The 17,128-nt window shown below is 39.2% G+C and overlaps 2 protein-coding genes across 4 annotated transcripts in view; one reads left to right on the top strand and one right to left on the bottom strand.

Moving 5' to 3' along the window:
* Positions 1-2,396, bottom strand: part of LOC117337644 (WD repeat-containing protein 97-like) — a 30,213-nt gene extending 27,817 nt beyond the window's left edge. For all 3 annotated transcript variants that reach the window (XM_033898729.1, XM_033898731.1, XM_033898732.1), the window contains exons 1-2: positions 2,316-2,396; positions 665-1,064 (exon numbers count right to left, since the gene is read on the bottom strand). In XM_033898729.1, coding sequence (XP_033754620.1) covers positions 665-967 — 303 coding nt within the window. In that variant the 5' untranslated portion in view covers positions 968-1,064; positions 2,316-2,396. The remainder of the gene's footprint in view (positions 1-664; positions 1,065-2,315) is intronic.
* Positions 2,397-2,704: 308 nt separating this feature from the next.
* The window catches only part of LOC117338354 (sodium- and chloride-dependent GABA transporter 1-like), a 41,518-nt gene continuing 27,094 nt past the window's right edge, over positions 2,705-17,128 (top strand). The window contains exons 1-2 of the mRNA XM_033899679.1: positions 2,705-2,806; positions 4,665-4,718. Coding sequence (XP_033755570.1) covers positions 2,753-2,806; positions 4,665-4,718 — 108 coding nt within the window. The 5' untranslated portion in view covers positions 2,705-2,752. The remainder of the gene's footprint in view (positions 2,807-4,664; positions 4,719-17,128) is intronic.

Below are 17,128 nucleotides of genomic sequence, written 5' to 3'. Positions count from 1 at the left end.
ATATTTTCAAACTTGGATAGACTATCCTACAAAATAATATAACATAACTCTACCAAATACTCAAAATTTTGAACAATTAAGATATATATCTAACACAAATTATCGATAGTTCTAAATATGGTCCCTATGGAAACACAGGCTTATTTTTACAAATGTGATGTATTAACTAAAGAGAAATTCTTCCTAAAAGAGAAAGTAGAAAATTACTAGCATTTTACAAGGATGACATCCCTTGCAGGAAAATACTCACTTCAAATGTTTCATGGATAACATATGGGTAAGATATTTGTAAATGTAACACTAATAATTAGTATTTCTGTCAATATTTCTCAGGTCCATACTGGACCAGGCCATGGCCACCATTGAACATAAGTCTTCATTTTTTAACTTCATCACCATAGGAATTTAACCCTGCCATGGTTTCATCAACGTTTCTAAAATTCAGGAAATTCTGTAACTTTTTTCATAGGAATGCATTATTCTATCTTAAAGGTGAAAGTTTAGTTAAGGAGTTTTCCATAAAGATCTGTAATATGATTTCCTACGGAAAATTTCAAGTTAGTTGATGAAACAGTCAAACTGGGCCAGAGACCTCTTAGGTTTTAGATAAGCTAATGTTTTACTGAATACAATAGTCACAAAAAATAGGCTATTTTCATTTTACCTTGGTATCAGCTATGTAAAGAACAGATTTGATAACTCCCGGATGGTTCATTTTCCTCATATGATGGATCCCATGTGAAATGACCCGATCTTTATTGTCAGCCTGAGTGACCGCTACAATTGTCCTACGGATGGAGTTCCTCAGAATGGACCAATGTGCCAAGGCTTTGTTTTTCTCTTCTTCTTTCTTACGATCCAAAAGGATCTTCATTTGTTTGCTCATTGGTTCATCTTCATCCAGAGAGATGGACCCTTTCTTGCTACTCCTTTTGGAGGAATCACTCAACATTCTCATTAATTCCATGTTGTTCTGTTTTTTTGGTTTTTGTTTTTATCTTATTGCAGCAGAAATAAATTAACAATTCCCTCAGAGACTCCACATGGTTCTACATGGCGGCAGACTAAAAGAAAGGATGAAGAATGGTCATGATTACTGGGTGTGTATAATTATGAAACATAAATAAAATCCTTAAATGTTCAACAACAGAAGCACAAATACCAATGAAGATCAATCAAAAATGACCCTCAGGAATTTTAAGTGATCTAGCCGCAGCAAAGACAGCAACTTAACATAAATATAAATTTGAAAGCATTTACTTTTTTTTTTTATAGGAACCTTTGTTAAAAAATATGGTTCTATATATATTAGTAGACAAGGCACCATATAATAAAATGTGTAGATTAATATATCATAAAAGGTTACTGTATTTGACCTAATAAGGGCGCCCCTACCTTTTTTCCAAGAAAAAATCTTTGACCGAGTGTCAAAATGGTGTTCAAATGTAATAATTCATGTGAAATGTTTGGCTACTTTATGTGTTCAATTTTCTTCAGCAAATTAAGTCATTGGAACAGAAGTTTTCGCCACATTTTGTCTATTCCTACGGATGTCAGTGCAAAGTGCACCCGAAACTAACCACACATACAAATAGCATAAGAGCCCATGTCTATAGTCTAATTTGAACAACATGCCCTCCTCAAAGAGATTTTATAATTAAAAGATCGAGCCTAGGCCTTCACTTGAAGAACAGAATTGGGTAATCTGAGATATTCAGTGAATTAATCATCAGTAAACAGCTTAACGTAAATACAATCGCAATAAATATTAGTAAGATCTTCCATGTTTTAACCACACTGATACCAATGGAAAGTTAATTAGGAAACCAAAAGCCTGATAAAAGTGCACCAGTGACTTTTAAAATTTGTAAAAATATACCTGTACGAAGTTTAAAATAGTGTCAATCAACTACCCACCTGACTTCTTACGATGACCCAGCGGAGAATCTGAGTGTGTTTTCAATGAGCAACATCAAAGATATTTGACTAGAATTCTATGTATACAAAGATATTTGACTAGAACTATGTATAAATGCCATCTCCCGAAATCGTCTGCAATATATGTATCTGTTATTGATAAGCCTAACAGTTTTGATCACGGTATCACAAATGTACATAATGATAAGCTATATTGCAGTGTTTTATTTCGTTTTCCTAAACTGACATTGTTTGTCAACAAATGTTTTTGGTAGGTAACTATTTTGAGTCTTGCCCGTGTTTGGATAGTGATCACAACTTAATTTGTGGACATATTCAAATCTATTAGGTTCAGATTATTGACAAGGATATCGACAAAAATGCATATTCATAATTACCGACGACGTGCAAGAATTATCCCATTTTTATGTCGTTCGCCGCCATATTGTATATAAATCTCCATGGATGTTGAAATCTCGTATGTGGCGAGAACTCGCGCGAGTCCATTATCTTAAGGCATCCTGCATCATCACTCGATACCAATATTGTAATCGATAAAATGTATTTTGTATAATTGAATATTTATAATGATATATTGGTTTTCTTATTCCATAATCAATTCTGAAAAAAATAATGACCACTCGATGTTTTTTTATCTCACATATCTTTTTTTAGACTCCTAAACACAAATATCTTTCCCAAACGTCCGGTATAGAGACTTTAAAAAAATTATGAATTTTGATTCGGAAGACCTCGCGTTTCATTAATAAATTTTGAGATACACCAAAAAGCCCGGGACAGTTGAGAGTGTGCATGGAACGAATAATAAAGAAGAATGGGAGGTTTTCGGTTTGAAAACGTCTACAATTTTCCTCGCTGCTCTGGAAAAGTAAGTGGACCGTTGTTTTCGAAGAATTGAATGCTTCTGAAGACATACTGATGGCCACAGAGTCCCGTACACCCGTAAACATCCCAAACATGTTCATACTATCCCTGGTGGTCAAAGTTCATTTTGCAAGTTCTTGCAGAGAACTCGATAATGCTGTTTTGATGAACAATTAACTAAAAGGTCTCGAGATTTCCCAAATTTGAAAAATATTGAAAGGTCGTTATTATAGGATTGACACATTCTTGATATAATTCGGGAAACATTTTTAGCTGTCGTTATCCAATTATAAGTCTAACGCAATATGCAGGGGCTGGGTAAAACCATTAACTTGCGTTTGATACGCAAGCTTGGCTGTTAGGCCTATGCACCACTGAGGTATAGATTTTTTACTTAAAATAGCCGAAATAATTTTGAACTGGTCTTTAAAACATTTTTCTTCAGAGTTGCATTTATTTACTAATTTAGTCATGAAGAATCATAAAAATTTGCAGGTAGAAATTAAAGTACCCAAACTTAATGCTATACTTCCATTAGAGTAACATAACATTTCTAAGCAGCCACCGCTTTCAGTAAACATCTTTTGATGAAATATCCTTTAGCTTTAATGTTGTAAATTAAAGGTGCTACACCTTCGACAGATAGTATTTTTTATCAATTAAATGACACATTTGAGTTTTTGTTGGAGAGACATGCGTTGTGAACAGGTGTATTAAAGCTATATATATATATAGGATGCATATTATAATAGAACATCTCAAGTTAGCCACAATGGATCCAAAATTGCTTTATGAAAATAACGGAATGATATTTAAACAAAAAAAACACTAATTTTTTTTCTGCTGAATGATTAAATTTTTCTGCTAAATGATTTTGGCTTATTAGGACAGGTACATGTACCATCTTTTACGCGGTAACATGTATCATGCCGTGGCTTGATGTACATTGCATCATCATAAGGCTTTGTATTAAGGATCTGGCTGAACTTATCTTACTAAAATGAATTTAGATCTAAGTTGGATCCCTTCAAACATATGAATACAGAACTGTCATTGTCACATATACTTGAGGTGCTAATTAACTTATCTATCATTAATAATAATTTAAAGAAAATCAAATACCTGGATAACACTTATTAAATAATGAATACAGAGATTAAGGAGAGACTCTGAGATTATTTATATTATTGGTCGTTTTGAGAATGTTTTCTCTGATGTCCCAACTGAAACCATACAATCACATCTCCCGTTCACATGTTCAAAACAGTAAACCTTCTATTATTAATTAATTATTACCAGCGATAGGTGCCATCAAGAGGTCAGTCGACCATATCAAAACATAATGGTAAGGCACCTTACCGAGGTCATGATTCGTCAATTAGGCCTAATTCACCTGTATCAGTTTTCCGCTTGAAATTGATACAAAATAGGGATGTATTTCTTTGTATGGTAACAATTACATGCGTGGCGGATCGAGTGAATTAGGCTGTGTAAGGGTGGCGGGTTGCCACGCTAAAACAGGCAATGGTGATCACTGGTGAAGGCTAGGAAGTTTGTTCAAATAAATGACCTTGACCCTGATTTAAGTTTGAAAAAAAAATAGATTGGACAAAATATTTAAAAGAGACACCTTAAATCCTCAAATAACCTTGAGGCCCAGAAATCTATACACTTGTTCCTTATTATGTTTATGTGTAAAACTGGAATCACTGGATAGCAGGTGAGAGATTCGGGCCCTTTGGGCCCTTGTATTAAAATTTCAAGTTATAGTTCATGTTGTTAACATATAAATTAACATATTCTAAGGGAAGTGTTTAAATTAAATAAACGAAACTGAAGCTTTGATTTTCATTTCTGAACAGGATGAGATTCCAGAAGGAACGTCACCAAAATGGAGATGCAGGAAGAAAGCAAAGGTAGGACAATGCAAAATATATACGTATATAGAATATCTTAAGATATATCCAAATTTCCTTGAAATGACTTCCTCTTTAGAACCAGATCCCATCAAACAGACACTTTAAAGGAAGACTTCTCACTAGCATAGACTGCCCAGAGTAATGATATTTGGCTGAAAGGAAATCCTTGAATGAGATCGAACATAGTGTTCGAAAATGAACTTGTCCCATATTAAAGGTCACAGGGGTAAAATTCCTTAAAACCTTTAAATAACTTTTTCTAGTTAACCAAAAGGTCAAGATTGGTGATATTTGGTTGAAAGATTCCTTTGATGGAGTATATAGGGAAAACATATTTTTAAATTGTACATACTTGGTTAGGATTATCAGGATGGGATGTCTATTGAATATTATGTTCATATTGCCACTGTCTGACCACTAGGGACTGAGGCGCGGGGCCAAAAAGGGTCATATTAACTTAAATTTCAAAAATCTAATTCTCAAGACCCAAATAGGGTAGAATTAAATACTCTTCATAGATGGAAGGGTCTAAAGGTGCTTTACCAAAATTGTGAATTTTATGACCCTGGGATCTCATGTTTGCCCCTTGAGAGTTTAAATAGGGAAGTCACATTTTTGAATATCATTTGTTGGATTTCTATTGAAATTCATTCTAACTTGTTTCAAATTAGCTATAAAACAAAACAAGACCATTATCATTAAAATTTACTACTTAATTCAGCAGTGGTGGAACATTTCGTTAGAAATAAGAATATAACTTTAAGGCCAAATTAATCAGTTTTTCGTCAGGAATCCCGCTCCTAAAATTTATGTCCATGTCCAGAAAAAATAAAAGCAAATTTTGTGCGTACATCCGGAAAATTGGCAAATGCGGATTTTTTTCTCTCTGTCATTTATAACACACATAGATGCTTGAAACATGAGTCGTGTAAGCGTCTCATTGATTCCGATGAATAATAACAAAAAATGGATGACAGAAACCATGAGGGAAGACGAGATATATATGAATAGGCCAACAACAAAATAAATGATACAAGAAACCGACTTCACTGAAAAGACTGAAGTCTTCGGGCGTACTTTTAGAATTAATATATGGGTGCTTTGATAGTAAGAGAACATAGGGGCGCAGCTGCACAAATGTCTAAACACGGCCATTGATGCTAACAAATCTACGATGATGAAACATTTTGCCATTTATTCATCAAGGCGATTAACACACGCAGCATCTGACATGTCACTCGATAATCTGGAGAAGATTAAAATATCAGCTACGCCTTTGAATCTTGAATCGATAGAAATATCTTATAAAACCACGGCTCTGTCTGTGTGTCCAGTATTAATATGTAAATTTGTTATATAATAATCAGTATTATCTTCCAGGATGTATACAATTTCACTTTGAGATCTAGTTAGCTCACCTGGTCCGAAGGACCAAGGTGAGCTTATGCCATACCGTGGCGTCTGTCGTCCGTCGTCCGTCCGTCCGTCCGTCCGTCAACAATTGACTTATTTGACTTCTTCTTCATAACCGCTGATCGGAATTTGAACAAATTTGGTCAGAAGCACCCCTATGGGTAGGGGACTCAAAATTGTATAAATGATAGGGCTGACCCCCTGGGGGCCTCTGGGGCGGGGCCATAAGGGGTCAATTTGGCGCTATTTATATAAACGACTTCTTCTCTGAAACCAAGCAATGGCTATCGCTCATATTTGCCTGGTAGCATATATATATATCACTATGGGGTGGGGATTCAAAATTGTACAAATGATGGGGCTGACCCCCCAGGGACCTGAGGGGCGGGGCCGAATGTGGTCAATCCGGCTATATTCATATAAACGACTTCTTCTCTGAAACCAAGCAATAGCTATTGCTCATATTTGCCTGGTAGCATCACTATGGGGTGGGGATTCAAAATTGTACAAATGATGGGGCTGACCCCCCAGGGGCCTGAGGGGCGGGCTGAATGTGGTAAATCCGGCTATATTCACATAAACGACTTCTTCTCTGAAACCAAGCAATAGCTATAGCTCATATTTGCCTGGTAGCATCACTATGGGGTGGGGATTCAAAATTGTACAAATGATGGGGCCGACCCCCCTGGAGGCTGAGGGGCGGGTCCAAAAGGGGTCAGTTTGCAGAATTGATATAAACGACTTCTCCTCTAAAACTAAGCAATGGATATCGCTCATATTTTACTGGTAGCATCCCTATGGGGTGGGGATTAAAAATTGTACAAATGGTGGGGCTGACCCCCCAGGGGTCTGAGGGGCGGGGCCAAAGTTGGTCAATTTGTTTAAACAACTTCTCTGAAACTAAGCAATGGATATCACTCACATTTGTGTGGTAGGATCCCTAGGGGGTAGCACCAAAAGTCAATTTCATTTCATGGATTAATGCACTTTTGGCATTTTTAGTATTAAAATAAAACCAATGTACTTGTTCCCATATAAAATGCTTATGATATATATTGACATAGCAATACCAGCAACAAATATACTTAAGCATCATTCTTGTTTCATATCTCATGAAACCAGGTGAGCGATACAGGCCCTCTGGGCCTCTTGTATTGCAATTTATTGTAATGTAGACACTAGTCAAGAGTAATTATTACAGTTCATTTACTTCCTCTGTTCTGTTTAGGTATGATACCGTATTTGACCTAATAAGGGTGCAGGGCGCGGGTAATTGACAGTGGGGGCGCCCTTATTAAGATTAGTTATTCTGAAGTTTTATGAAACAGACTAAACCTTATAGCAGAATACCCAAGGCTGTGGAAACGGTAAAATATTCTTTGGTTTGGTTTGTTTTTGTTTAACGTCCTATCAACAGCCAGGGTCATGTAAGGACGTGCCAGGTTTTTGAGGTGGAGGAAAGCCGGAATACCCGGAGAAAACCCACGACCTACGGTCAGTACCTGGCAACTGCCCCACGTAGGTTTCCAACTCACAACCCAGAGGTGGAGAGCTAGTGATAAAGTGTCGGGACACCTTAGTAAAATATTCAGTCATGAAAATATTCCAGATGAAGATATCTATTCATTATCATATATTAAGCTTAAACATCACTTGAATATTTCTGTAAACTTGTAAACCATGCCAGCTGATCTTTAGACCAGAGAACGTGTGTTCCACCATTTATGTTCAAATGGAACTCTTTTGTGTTCTATTTATAGACATAGGTGATTTCCCAGATCATATCAGACATCTCGTTTTCTTGGATTTAATAATTGATTTACAATGTCTTTTACTAGCTTTCTGTTCTGAACAAAAGTTATTTATCAACAAGAATGAAGTCTTTTACTTTATCTTCAAATAAAGTTATTATTTGTATGTGTGTTTAGTTTCGGATGCTCTATGCACTGACATGTCATCTGTAGGAATAGACAAAATGTGGCGAAAACTTGTGTTCCAGTTACTTAATTTGCTGAAGAAATTGAACACATAAAGTAGCAAAACATTTCAAATGATTGAAAAATGTAGCTCGATGATATTTTGTTATAACTATTTTATATACAATGTATAAGTAAACATTGCTGGGTGGATGGAAAATGGGTTGTTTGGGTCAACTATTTAATATTTTATATTTTTTGTGAATTCTTCAAAAACATTCCTCTCATTCACCAATATTCTGCTTTTTTACATGTTTTTTTTTTTTTTTTTTACAAATGACAAGTATTATTTTATCAAGGAATAGCATGTCAATAGATAGTTGTTGGATTTTGTAAAATGCAAATTATTGTTTTAGTTTAGTTATATGTGCATGAAATCTGGATTAATATACAAGTTAACTTTAAAAAATGGGTGAAAAAATATCGCTCGCACGACATCAGGACGGTCCTTCGCCTCTTAAAATCTCTAATGGAAATTTCTGGGGTGGGGGGGGGATTCCGCTCGCTCGATTGCTCCCTTTAATTTTTTCCAATTTCCCAAAGAACAACTTATTTATTTGGCGTGCCCTAAGTGTTAATACCAATAAAATTATTGATGGCTTCATGAAAACATGTTGCAGGTGTAGGTTGACTAAGGTACATTGACATTGGCTGCATCTGTTCTCAAGTCCATTTTGATGGTGTAATCTCAGTTAATTAATACAATATGGCAGTGTTAATTTGATGGAAAAACAAAACCATATCCTGTAATAACTACTGTTATGCTGCGGTCATTATGATAATGTGAAGGCGTATATGATAATAGTACTTTCTATATTCGTTGTCTCTCATCGTGTCACATCCCGTCTTGTCCTGTGCCGTCCCATCCCGATTCAATTTAAACACCTAGAAATTTCTTTCTTTGACAGATTTTCATCAAACTTTGTACACAGGTCATGAACAAGTATGAGTATATATGACCCATACATTGTACCAAAGCGTCCCATACATTGTACCAAGGTGTCCCATACATTGTACCATAGTGTCCCATACATTGTACCAAGGTGTCCCATACATTGTACCAAAGCGTCCCATACATTGTACCAAAGCGTCCCATACATTGTACCATAGTGTCCCATACATTGTACCAAGTTGTCCCATACATTGTACCTAGGTGTCCCATACATTGTACCAAGGTGTCCCATACATTGTACCAAGGTGTCCCATACATTGTACCAAGGTGTCCCATACATTGTACCAAAGCGTCCCATACATTGTACCAAGTTGTCCCATACATTGTACCTAGGTGTCCCATACATTGTACCAAGTTGTCCCATACATTGTACCAAGTTGTCCCATACATTGTACCAAGGTGTCCCATACATTGTACCAAGGCGTCCCATACATTGTACCAAGGTGTCCCATACATTGTACCAAGGTGTCCCATACATTGTACCAAGGTGTCCTATACATTATACCATGGTGTCCAATACATTGTACCAAGGTGTCCGATACATTGTGCCAAGGTGACGGTACAAAATAGTGCGTTAAATATAACTGTTGTTTGACTCATACACTGAAAGCTCTGAGACTATCGTACAATAATGTATTCCCTAAGATCCCGGTTATGAAATTTAAATATTTGAAATGACTGCAAATCAATGAATCCTAAAGTCAAGATATAATTATTCTGATCACCTACCAAAGAATCAGATCATGTATTAAAGCAATACATGAACCCTCAAGGTGAGACCGAACATGATCAATTATTTGAAATTTAAATGGATGTTTTAGGTAGAATTTTCAGCACATCTTTCATGCCAAAACTTTCAAATTTGTGAATTGCTGTTTATCATTTATATATTCCTTATGAATGAAATAAATCAATGTTATTTAATTAAAAATATATCAATATCTTGGATGATCGAAGACGAGGGTTGTTGACTGGTATTTGATTATCTAAGATGCATGAACTAGTACATTTCCAGTCATTAATTATGAGAGATATAAACCAGTGTACAGTATCTGGTGAGAGACCAAGGGTGTTAGAAACAAATAAAGATATTACATGTGTCACATAAAAGTTCTAGCTAATACTATCTTGGCTCCACAGAGAGGTTGCTTGTTCTCCACATGGAATTCCAGGAATGCCCTAATAAACAAACACAGGGCCAGAAACCCCATAGTTTTGGCCACCCTGCCGCAAATCTCCTCTTAGATGTGTCGCCTGTTTATAAACAGATACAGCTGATTTATATACTTGCTGGATATTACCTTGAAGCAAAGGCAACCTTCAAAAGACCAATTTCAAAGATCGAAACTAGAAGAGTATAAGAGGCCACACCATCCACTGGGACCTTATATTAGCTGAATTGCTATTATTGATGTGAAAGACTTGCTGAGTGGGATGTTTAATGGTAAACGTTAAATCTTGATGGTCGTGTCGCTTCAATATCGTTCTTGATTCTTCCGATTTTGATTTGAAGAAAAAAAGATCAGGAAAATTAAGTAAGAAGATTTTATATTATCCAGACACTTCCAGGAGATTAAATTGAAATAACTTGTGTCAAAAAGTCAAATTAATTCTTTCATTTTCTGCAGATCATATTTTTATGATACTGTAAACGTGGTTATTTTTGCAGGGGGTTAATTTCGCCATTTCGACACATATACTATACGCATGGGGGTAATTTTCGCGATCAACCCATCTTCGTTTGTAGTTTGAGTATACTCAAATTAATATCAAAATAATACACACGGGGGAAATTTTCGCAATCAAAAGGGATCTGCGTAATTAGCGTAAATTTCCATGTTTACAGTAATTGTAAATTGATATATAAATACATGTATAATCATCCCTCTGGTGAATAACCTGCTAAATGCTGATGATAATTTTGAATGAAGGCAATATTCTAGAATTGAATGTCTTTCTTTTTGTGTTCTATTTGATCCTGTTAATACGTATACCATATATATCTTTTCCATGCATGTGATTTCTGTAAATGTGACATAATTACTGTTGATTTGATAATTAATCTAGTTCATTATAAATTCTTGTTTATTGATTTAATTTTATTGTTAATATGAATATAATGCATTTCTGTATGATAATTAGATTCGTGTTGATATATTGTTTCATTGTGTCTGACTTCTGTTAAAATGATATTCCTCTTTATGTGATATTCTTTGCTGTTAATATGAATTTTTCACTCTCGTGTGATAATCCTGTTTTTATGCTCCCGCCATGAAATGCCACCATTATGTAGGGCATATAGTGTTACCGTGTTACCCATATCAGTCCCATCTCATCCCGTCCTGCCCTGTCCCGATGTACCGTGTTACCCATATCCGTCCCATCTCATCCCGTCCTGCCCTGTCCCGATGTACCGTGTTACCCATATCCGTCCCATCTCCTCCCGTCCTGCCCTGTCCCGATGTACCGTGTTACCCATATCCGTCCCATCTCATCCCGTCCTGCCCTGTCCCGATGTACCGTGTTACCCATATCCGTCCCATCTCCTCCCGTCCTGCTCTGTCCCGATGTACCGTGTTACCCATATCCGTCCCATCTCATCCCGTCCTGCCCTGTCCCGATGTACCGTGTTACCCATATCCGTCCCATCTCATCCCGCCCTGCCCTGTCCCGATGTACCGTGTTACCCATATCCGTCCCATCTCATCCCGTCCTGCCCTGTCCCGATGTACCGTGTTACCCATATCCGTCCCATCTCATCCCGTCCTGCCCTGTCCCGATGTACCGTGTTACCCATATCCGTCCCATCTCCTCCCGTCCTGCCCTGTCCCGATGTACCGTGTTACCCATATCCGTCCCATCTCCTCACGTCCTGCCCTGTCCCGATGTACCGTGTTACCCATATCCGTCCCATCTCATCCCATCCTGCCCTATCCCGATGTACCGTGTTACCCATATCCGTCCCATCTCTTCCCATCCTGCCCTGTCCCGATGTACCGTGTTACCCATATCCGTCCCATCTCCTCCCGTCCTGCCCTGTCCCAATGTACCGTGTTACCCATATCCGTCCCATCTCCTCCCGTCCTGCCCTGTCCCGATGTACCGTGTTACCCATATCCGTCCCATCTCCCCTCCGTCCTGCCCTGTCCCGATGTACCGTGTTACCCATATCCGTCCCATCTCCTCCCGTCCTGCCCTGTCCCGATGTACCGTGTTACCCATATCCGTCCCATCTCATCCCGTCCTGCCCTGTCCCGATGTACCGTGTTACCCATATCCGTCCCATCTCATCCCGTCCTGCCCTGTCCCGATGTACCGTGTTACCCATATCCGTCCCATCTCCTCCCGTCCTGCCCTGTCCCGATGTACCGTGTTACCCATATCCGTCCCATCTCATCCCGTCCTGCCCTGTCCCGATGTACCGTGTTACCCATATCCGTCCCATCTCCTCCCGTCCTGCCCTGTCCCGATGTACCGTGTTACCCATATCCGTCCCATCTCATCCCGTCCTGCCCTGTCCCGATGTACCGTGTTACCCATATCCGTCCCATCTCATCCCGTCCTGCCCTGTCCCGATGTACCGTGTTACCCATATCCGTCCCATCTCCTCCCGTCCTGCCCTGTCCCGATGTACCGTGTTACCCATATCCGTCCCATCTCCTCACGTCCTGCCCTGTCCCGATGTACCGTGTTACCCATATCCGTCCCATCTCATCCCATCCTGCCCTATCCCGATGTACCGTGTTACCCATATCCGTCCCATCTCTTCCCATCCTGCCCTGTCCCGATGTACCGTGTTACCCATATCCGTCCCATCTCCTCCCGTCCTGCCCTGTCCCGATGTACCGTGTTACCCATATCCGTCCCATCTCCCCTCCGTCCTGCCCTGTCCCGATGTACCGTGTTACCCATATCCGTCCCATCTCATCCCATCCTGCCCTATCCCGATGTACCGTGTTACCCATATCCGTCCCATCTCTTCCCATCCTGCCCTGTCCCGATGTACCGTGTTACCCATATCCGTCCCATCTCCTCCCGTCCTGCCCTGTCCCAATGTACCGTGTTACCCATATCCGTCCCATCTCCTCCCGTCCTGCCCTGTCCCGATGTACCGTGTTACCCATATCCGTCCCATCTCCCCTCCGTCCTGCCCTGTCCCGATGTACCGTGTTACCCATATCCGTCCCATCTCCTCCCGTCCTGCCCTGTCCCGATGTACCGTGTTACCCATATCCGTCCCATCTCATCCCGTCCTGCCCTGTCCCGATGTACCGTGTTACCCATATCCGTCCCATCTCCTCCCGTCCTGCCCTGTCCCGATGTACCGTGTTACCCATATCCGTCCCATCTCCTCCCGTCCTGCCCTTTCCGATGTACCGTGTTACCCATATCCGTCCCATCTCCTCCCGTCCTGCCCTGTCCCGATGTACCGTGTTACCCATATCCGTCCCATCTCCTCCCGTCCTGCCCTGTCCCGATGTACCGTGTTACCCATATCCGTCCCATCTCCTCCCGTCCTGCCCTGTCCCGATGTACCGTGTTACCCATATCCGTCCCATCTCCTCCCGTCCTGCCCTGTCCCGATGTACCGTGTTACCCATATCCGTCCCATCTCCTCCCGTCCTGCCCTGTCCCGATGTACCGTGTTACCCATATCCGTCCCATCTCCTCCCGTCCTGCCCTGTCCCGATGTACCGTGTTACCCATATCCATCCCATCTCCTCCCGTCCTGCCCTGTCCCGATGTACCGTGTTACCCATATCCGTCCCATCTCCTCCCGCCCTGCCCTGTCCCGATGTACCGTGTTACCCATATCCGTCCCATCTCCTCCCGCCCTGCCCTGTCCCGATGTACCGTGTTACCCATATCCGTCCCATCTCCTCCCGTCCTGCCCTGTCCCGATGTACCGTGTTACCCATATCCGTCCCATCTCCTCCCGTCCTGCCCTGTCCCGATGTAACTAGCTAAACTCATGATCAGGAACTGTTGATGTGGTCCTTACACCAAACTGTGTTTCAGGGTGTCAAGTGACAGTGGGGGCATTTATATCTTACAGATATTTTCTAGTTTTGATTGTGTACAGGACTTTTTCTGGGGTCATCTTAGGGCCAATAATAAGTCCCATTCACAACAGAAATTATTCTATGTTTAAGCAAAATTGCAAAATCTGCAGTTTCCTCCGAAAAATTTCCCGTTCATTTCATCACTTTTATTCTCCATATGAGACAAAAAGGCCACAAACCAAACAAGTGAAAAATATTAGTGAGAGTCCAGTTAATGAATATGTATATATTATTAAGTGCTTTGTAAATTCCTACCAAACTAGTTTGGGAAGGGAAGGGAAGAACACTATATAATAATAAATATGCATTGTGTTTGTCCATCTTTTTGTCTTTCCATCCTTTCAGACTTTATCTCACACCTGGCTTTATGACTACATGTCAAGGGAACCACACCTGTGGGATTCAGGATTTCACCAACCTATGTATTGAAAGTAGGTCACTCTGACCTACATCTTTAACCTTGACCTAATTCAAACAAAAAGTGCTTGGCATATCATGATCATTGCACATTCAACAAGGGACTGTAATTCGATGAATTGTCTTGTTACACTATTTTTCCCTCCGCCTAATAGCTAAGTCTATGAAATGCAGTAAGATTCTTTGCTGTCTTTTAGCATGTTCTCACTATAAGCTAACACACTCTAGTAACACTTTGCATTTCAAGCTACATTAGACTGGAACATTATGAGGTACTGTTTGGGTAGAGATAAGTCACCCTGTCATGATGAAAGATAAAAGAGAGCTAAGGGAACAGTATAAGAACCCTGACGTGTCATTTACTGCATTCTTGACCAGAGAAGTTTACGGCTTTTCACCATGTTCTGACAGTGCTGTGTAGATCTACAGCCGCGGTAGTACGTTACCAGGTCTGTACATCAGACCTTCCAGACGTCAGGTTATCTAAGTTTATCTGGCCATGGGATTGGTTCAATGTCCAGGCACATGCAGATGTTCACATTTTCTTGAGACACCAAGATGTTCTTTACAGACAATGCCCACAAAGGCTTTTCAGGTCATACAAGTAATTGAATTAGTATCGACAGCCAATAAGCTGTTTTCATGAGAAAATCTACATGTACAGAACCTGTGGTTCAGGCCAAATAAGTGGATAACTTCATTTTGAAGTACTATTCTGGATCTTGCTTGCGTTTGAATGTAAGGTGAAAATAACAGAAAATATTCAAGAAAATTACATCATAATTCTAATTCAAAATCCATAAAACAGTCAGGCCATTTAGAACATAACAAAGATTCAAACTGTTTTCCATGCTTAATGTTTATGTTTAGGTTAAAATCCACAGGGTAATTGAAGATACAAAAATAGCAAGATAATGATTAGCTATTGTTAATACAACAGCTGTTGAAAAATATCCCCTTTAAATATCATTACATACATTTGAATCTTATTAAGGATGAAATTGAAAGACAGCTGTAAAAAATATACTAATTATCTGTTATTAATTCAAAAATTGTCCAGTTGAAGAATTATATTTCTTTGGTATATGGTGCTTATGTAAACATGAACAGGACTGTTAAACAATCTGGTTGGATGAATGACATTTGATATTCACATATTGCAGTGTCATGCACACGTAATGTGAAATTCAAACTGAAGTGGCGACAGTTGCAGTTGGTTGGAGTATGTATGAGGTTAACAGTACTACTAACTCGGATTACGCCCATATATGGACATGGAAGAAAACACTTGCAGATACACAATTAAGGTCTTGTTTGCTTGATATCAGGGTTTTAGCTTAGTTTTTAGCAGTTTTAGAAGAAAAATGCTATTTCTCAGAAATCTGTAGAGTTGATCATGTCAAACAGACCAGTCCCTTTAAACTAAAGAGTAAAATCCCATATTTGGAAGTCTCTCAAATGTCTACATGAAGTCCTGAATGTGTATTGAAACAGTCACCATAAAAGGCCAATATAAAAGGGATTCAAGAAATCTGTAGATTGGTACGTTCTTTATTGAGTATATTGTCCTAGAAACAGCCACGGGTCTCTGTGTAGTAGCTGGTGGCTACCTCACTGAACATTAAATAGGATACCAGTCATACATGCTATCCAGATAAAATATCTAAAAAAAATGGGGGTCAAAAGGGTCATTTTGAGACAGGGTGTCTGTGTAGTAGCTGGTGGCTACCTAATTGAACATTGAACATTATAGAGAGGCCTGTCACACATGCTATCCAGATAAAATATTTAAAAATTGATTATATTATATAGGTGCACAGAATCATACCAATTCTTGATAAGTACCTGCATGGATTAGAACCACAAAATATGTTATTTAAAACTTTCAAGAAAGAGACTGATAATTTGAAAATTAATATTTAGGTGAATATTTTGTGATTTAAAAAAAAATTGTGATGTGTGGGTGCTGTAAATTTCAAACTATCACTTTATTAAGATAAAGATTTGTCTGGTTCTTATAGGAAAAATACAGAAATTCTCCTGAATTTTGGACCTTAAGATTATGATTACTAAGAAAATGGGACAGGTGAGAAGTATGAATACACATAATTCTGGTTTATTAATGCATATTTTACGTAAAATTTTAAGAGCCTGAAAAAGTTTCAAAATCTCTAAAGTATGTAAAGATTATAGTAAGGTGGTAAGCTGTGTTGTAATGTTCTCTATCATAAAAGTTTGGGAGAGGGGGGGGGGGTTGCTGCAAATCATGCTGGCTTCTCAGAGTTCTGACTGTTGGAGAATGAATGACTGCCGGAGGTGTTATGTCATCGCCATGGTTTCTGCTGATGGTACTGCACATGAATGTATGTATCTGTCAGACCAAATCACTGTCCTGTCAGATAGTATTTATTTGTTCCTTGATCGGGTGAGTGGTCTGTGACCCTATACACTAGAAGTTGATTATACATCCATATTACTGAAGGATGATAATTATATAACTAGGCCAACAGCTCGATATATATAGACAATATGAATAGCTATGTCACCACTGCAGCTAAGCATTAAACTTGACTTAAGTTCAAATCT

The sequence above is a fragment of the Pecten maximus genome, chromosome 11, assembly GCF_902652985.1.
Source record: "Pecten maximus chromosome 11, xPecMax1.1, whole genome shotgun sequence".
In the NCBI taxonomy this organism is placed as follows: Eukaryota; Metazoa; Mollusca; class Bivalvia; order Pectinida; family Pectinidae; genus Pecten; species Pecten maximus.
The sequence above is the reverse complement of the archived record's forward strand: the minus strand, read 5'-3'. Positions and strand labels throughout refer to the sequence as shown.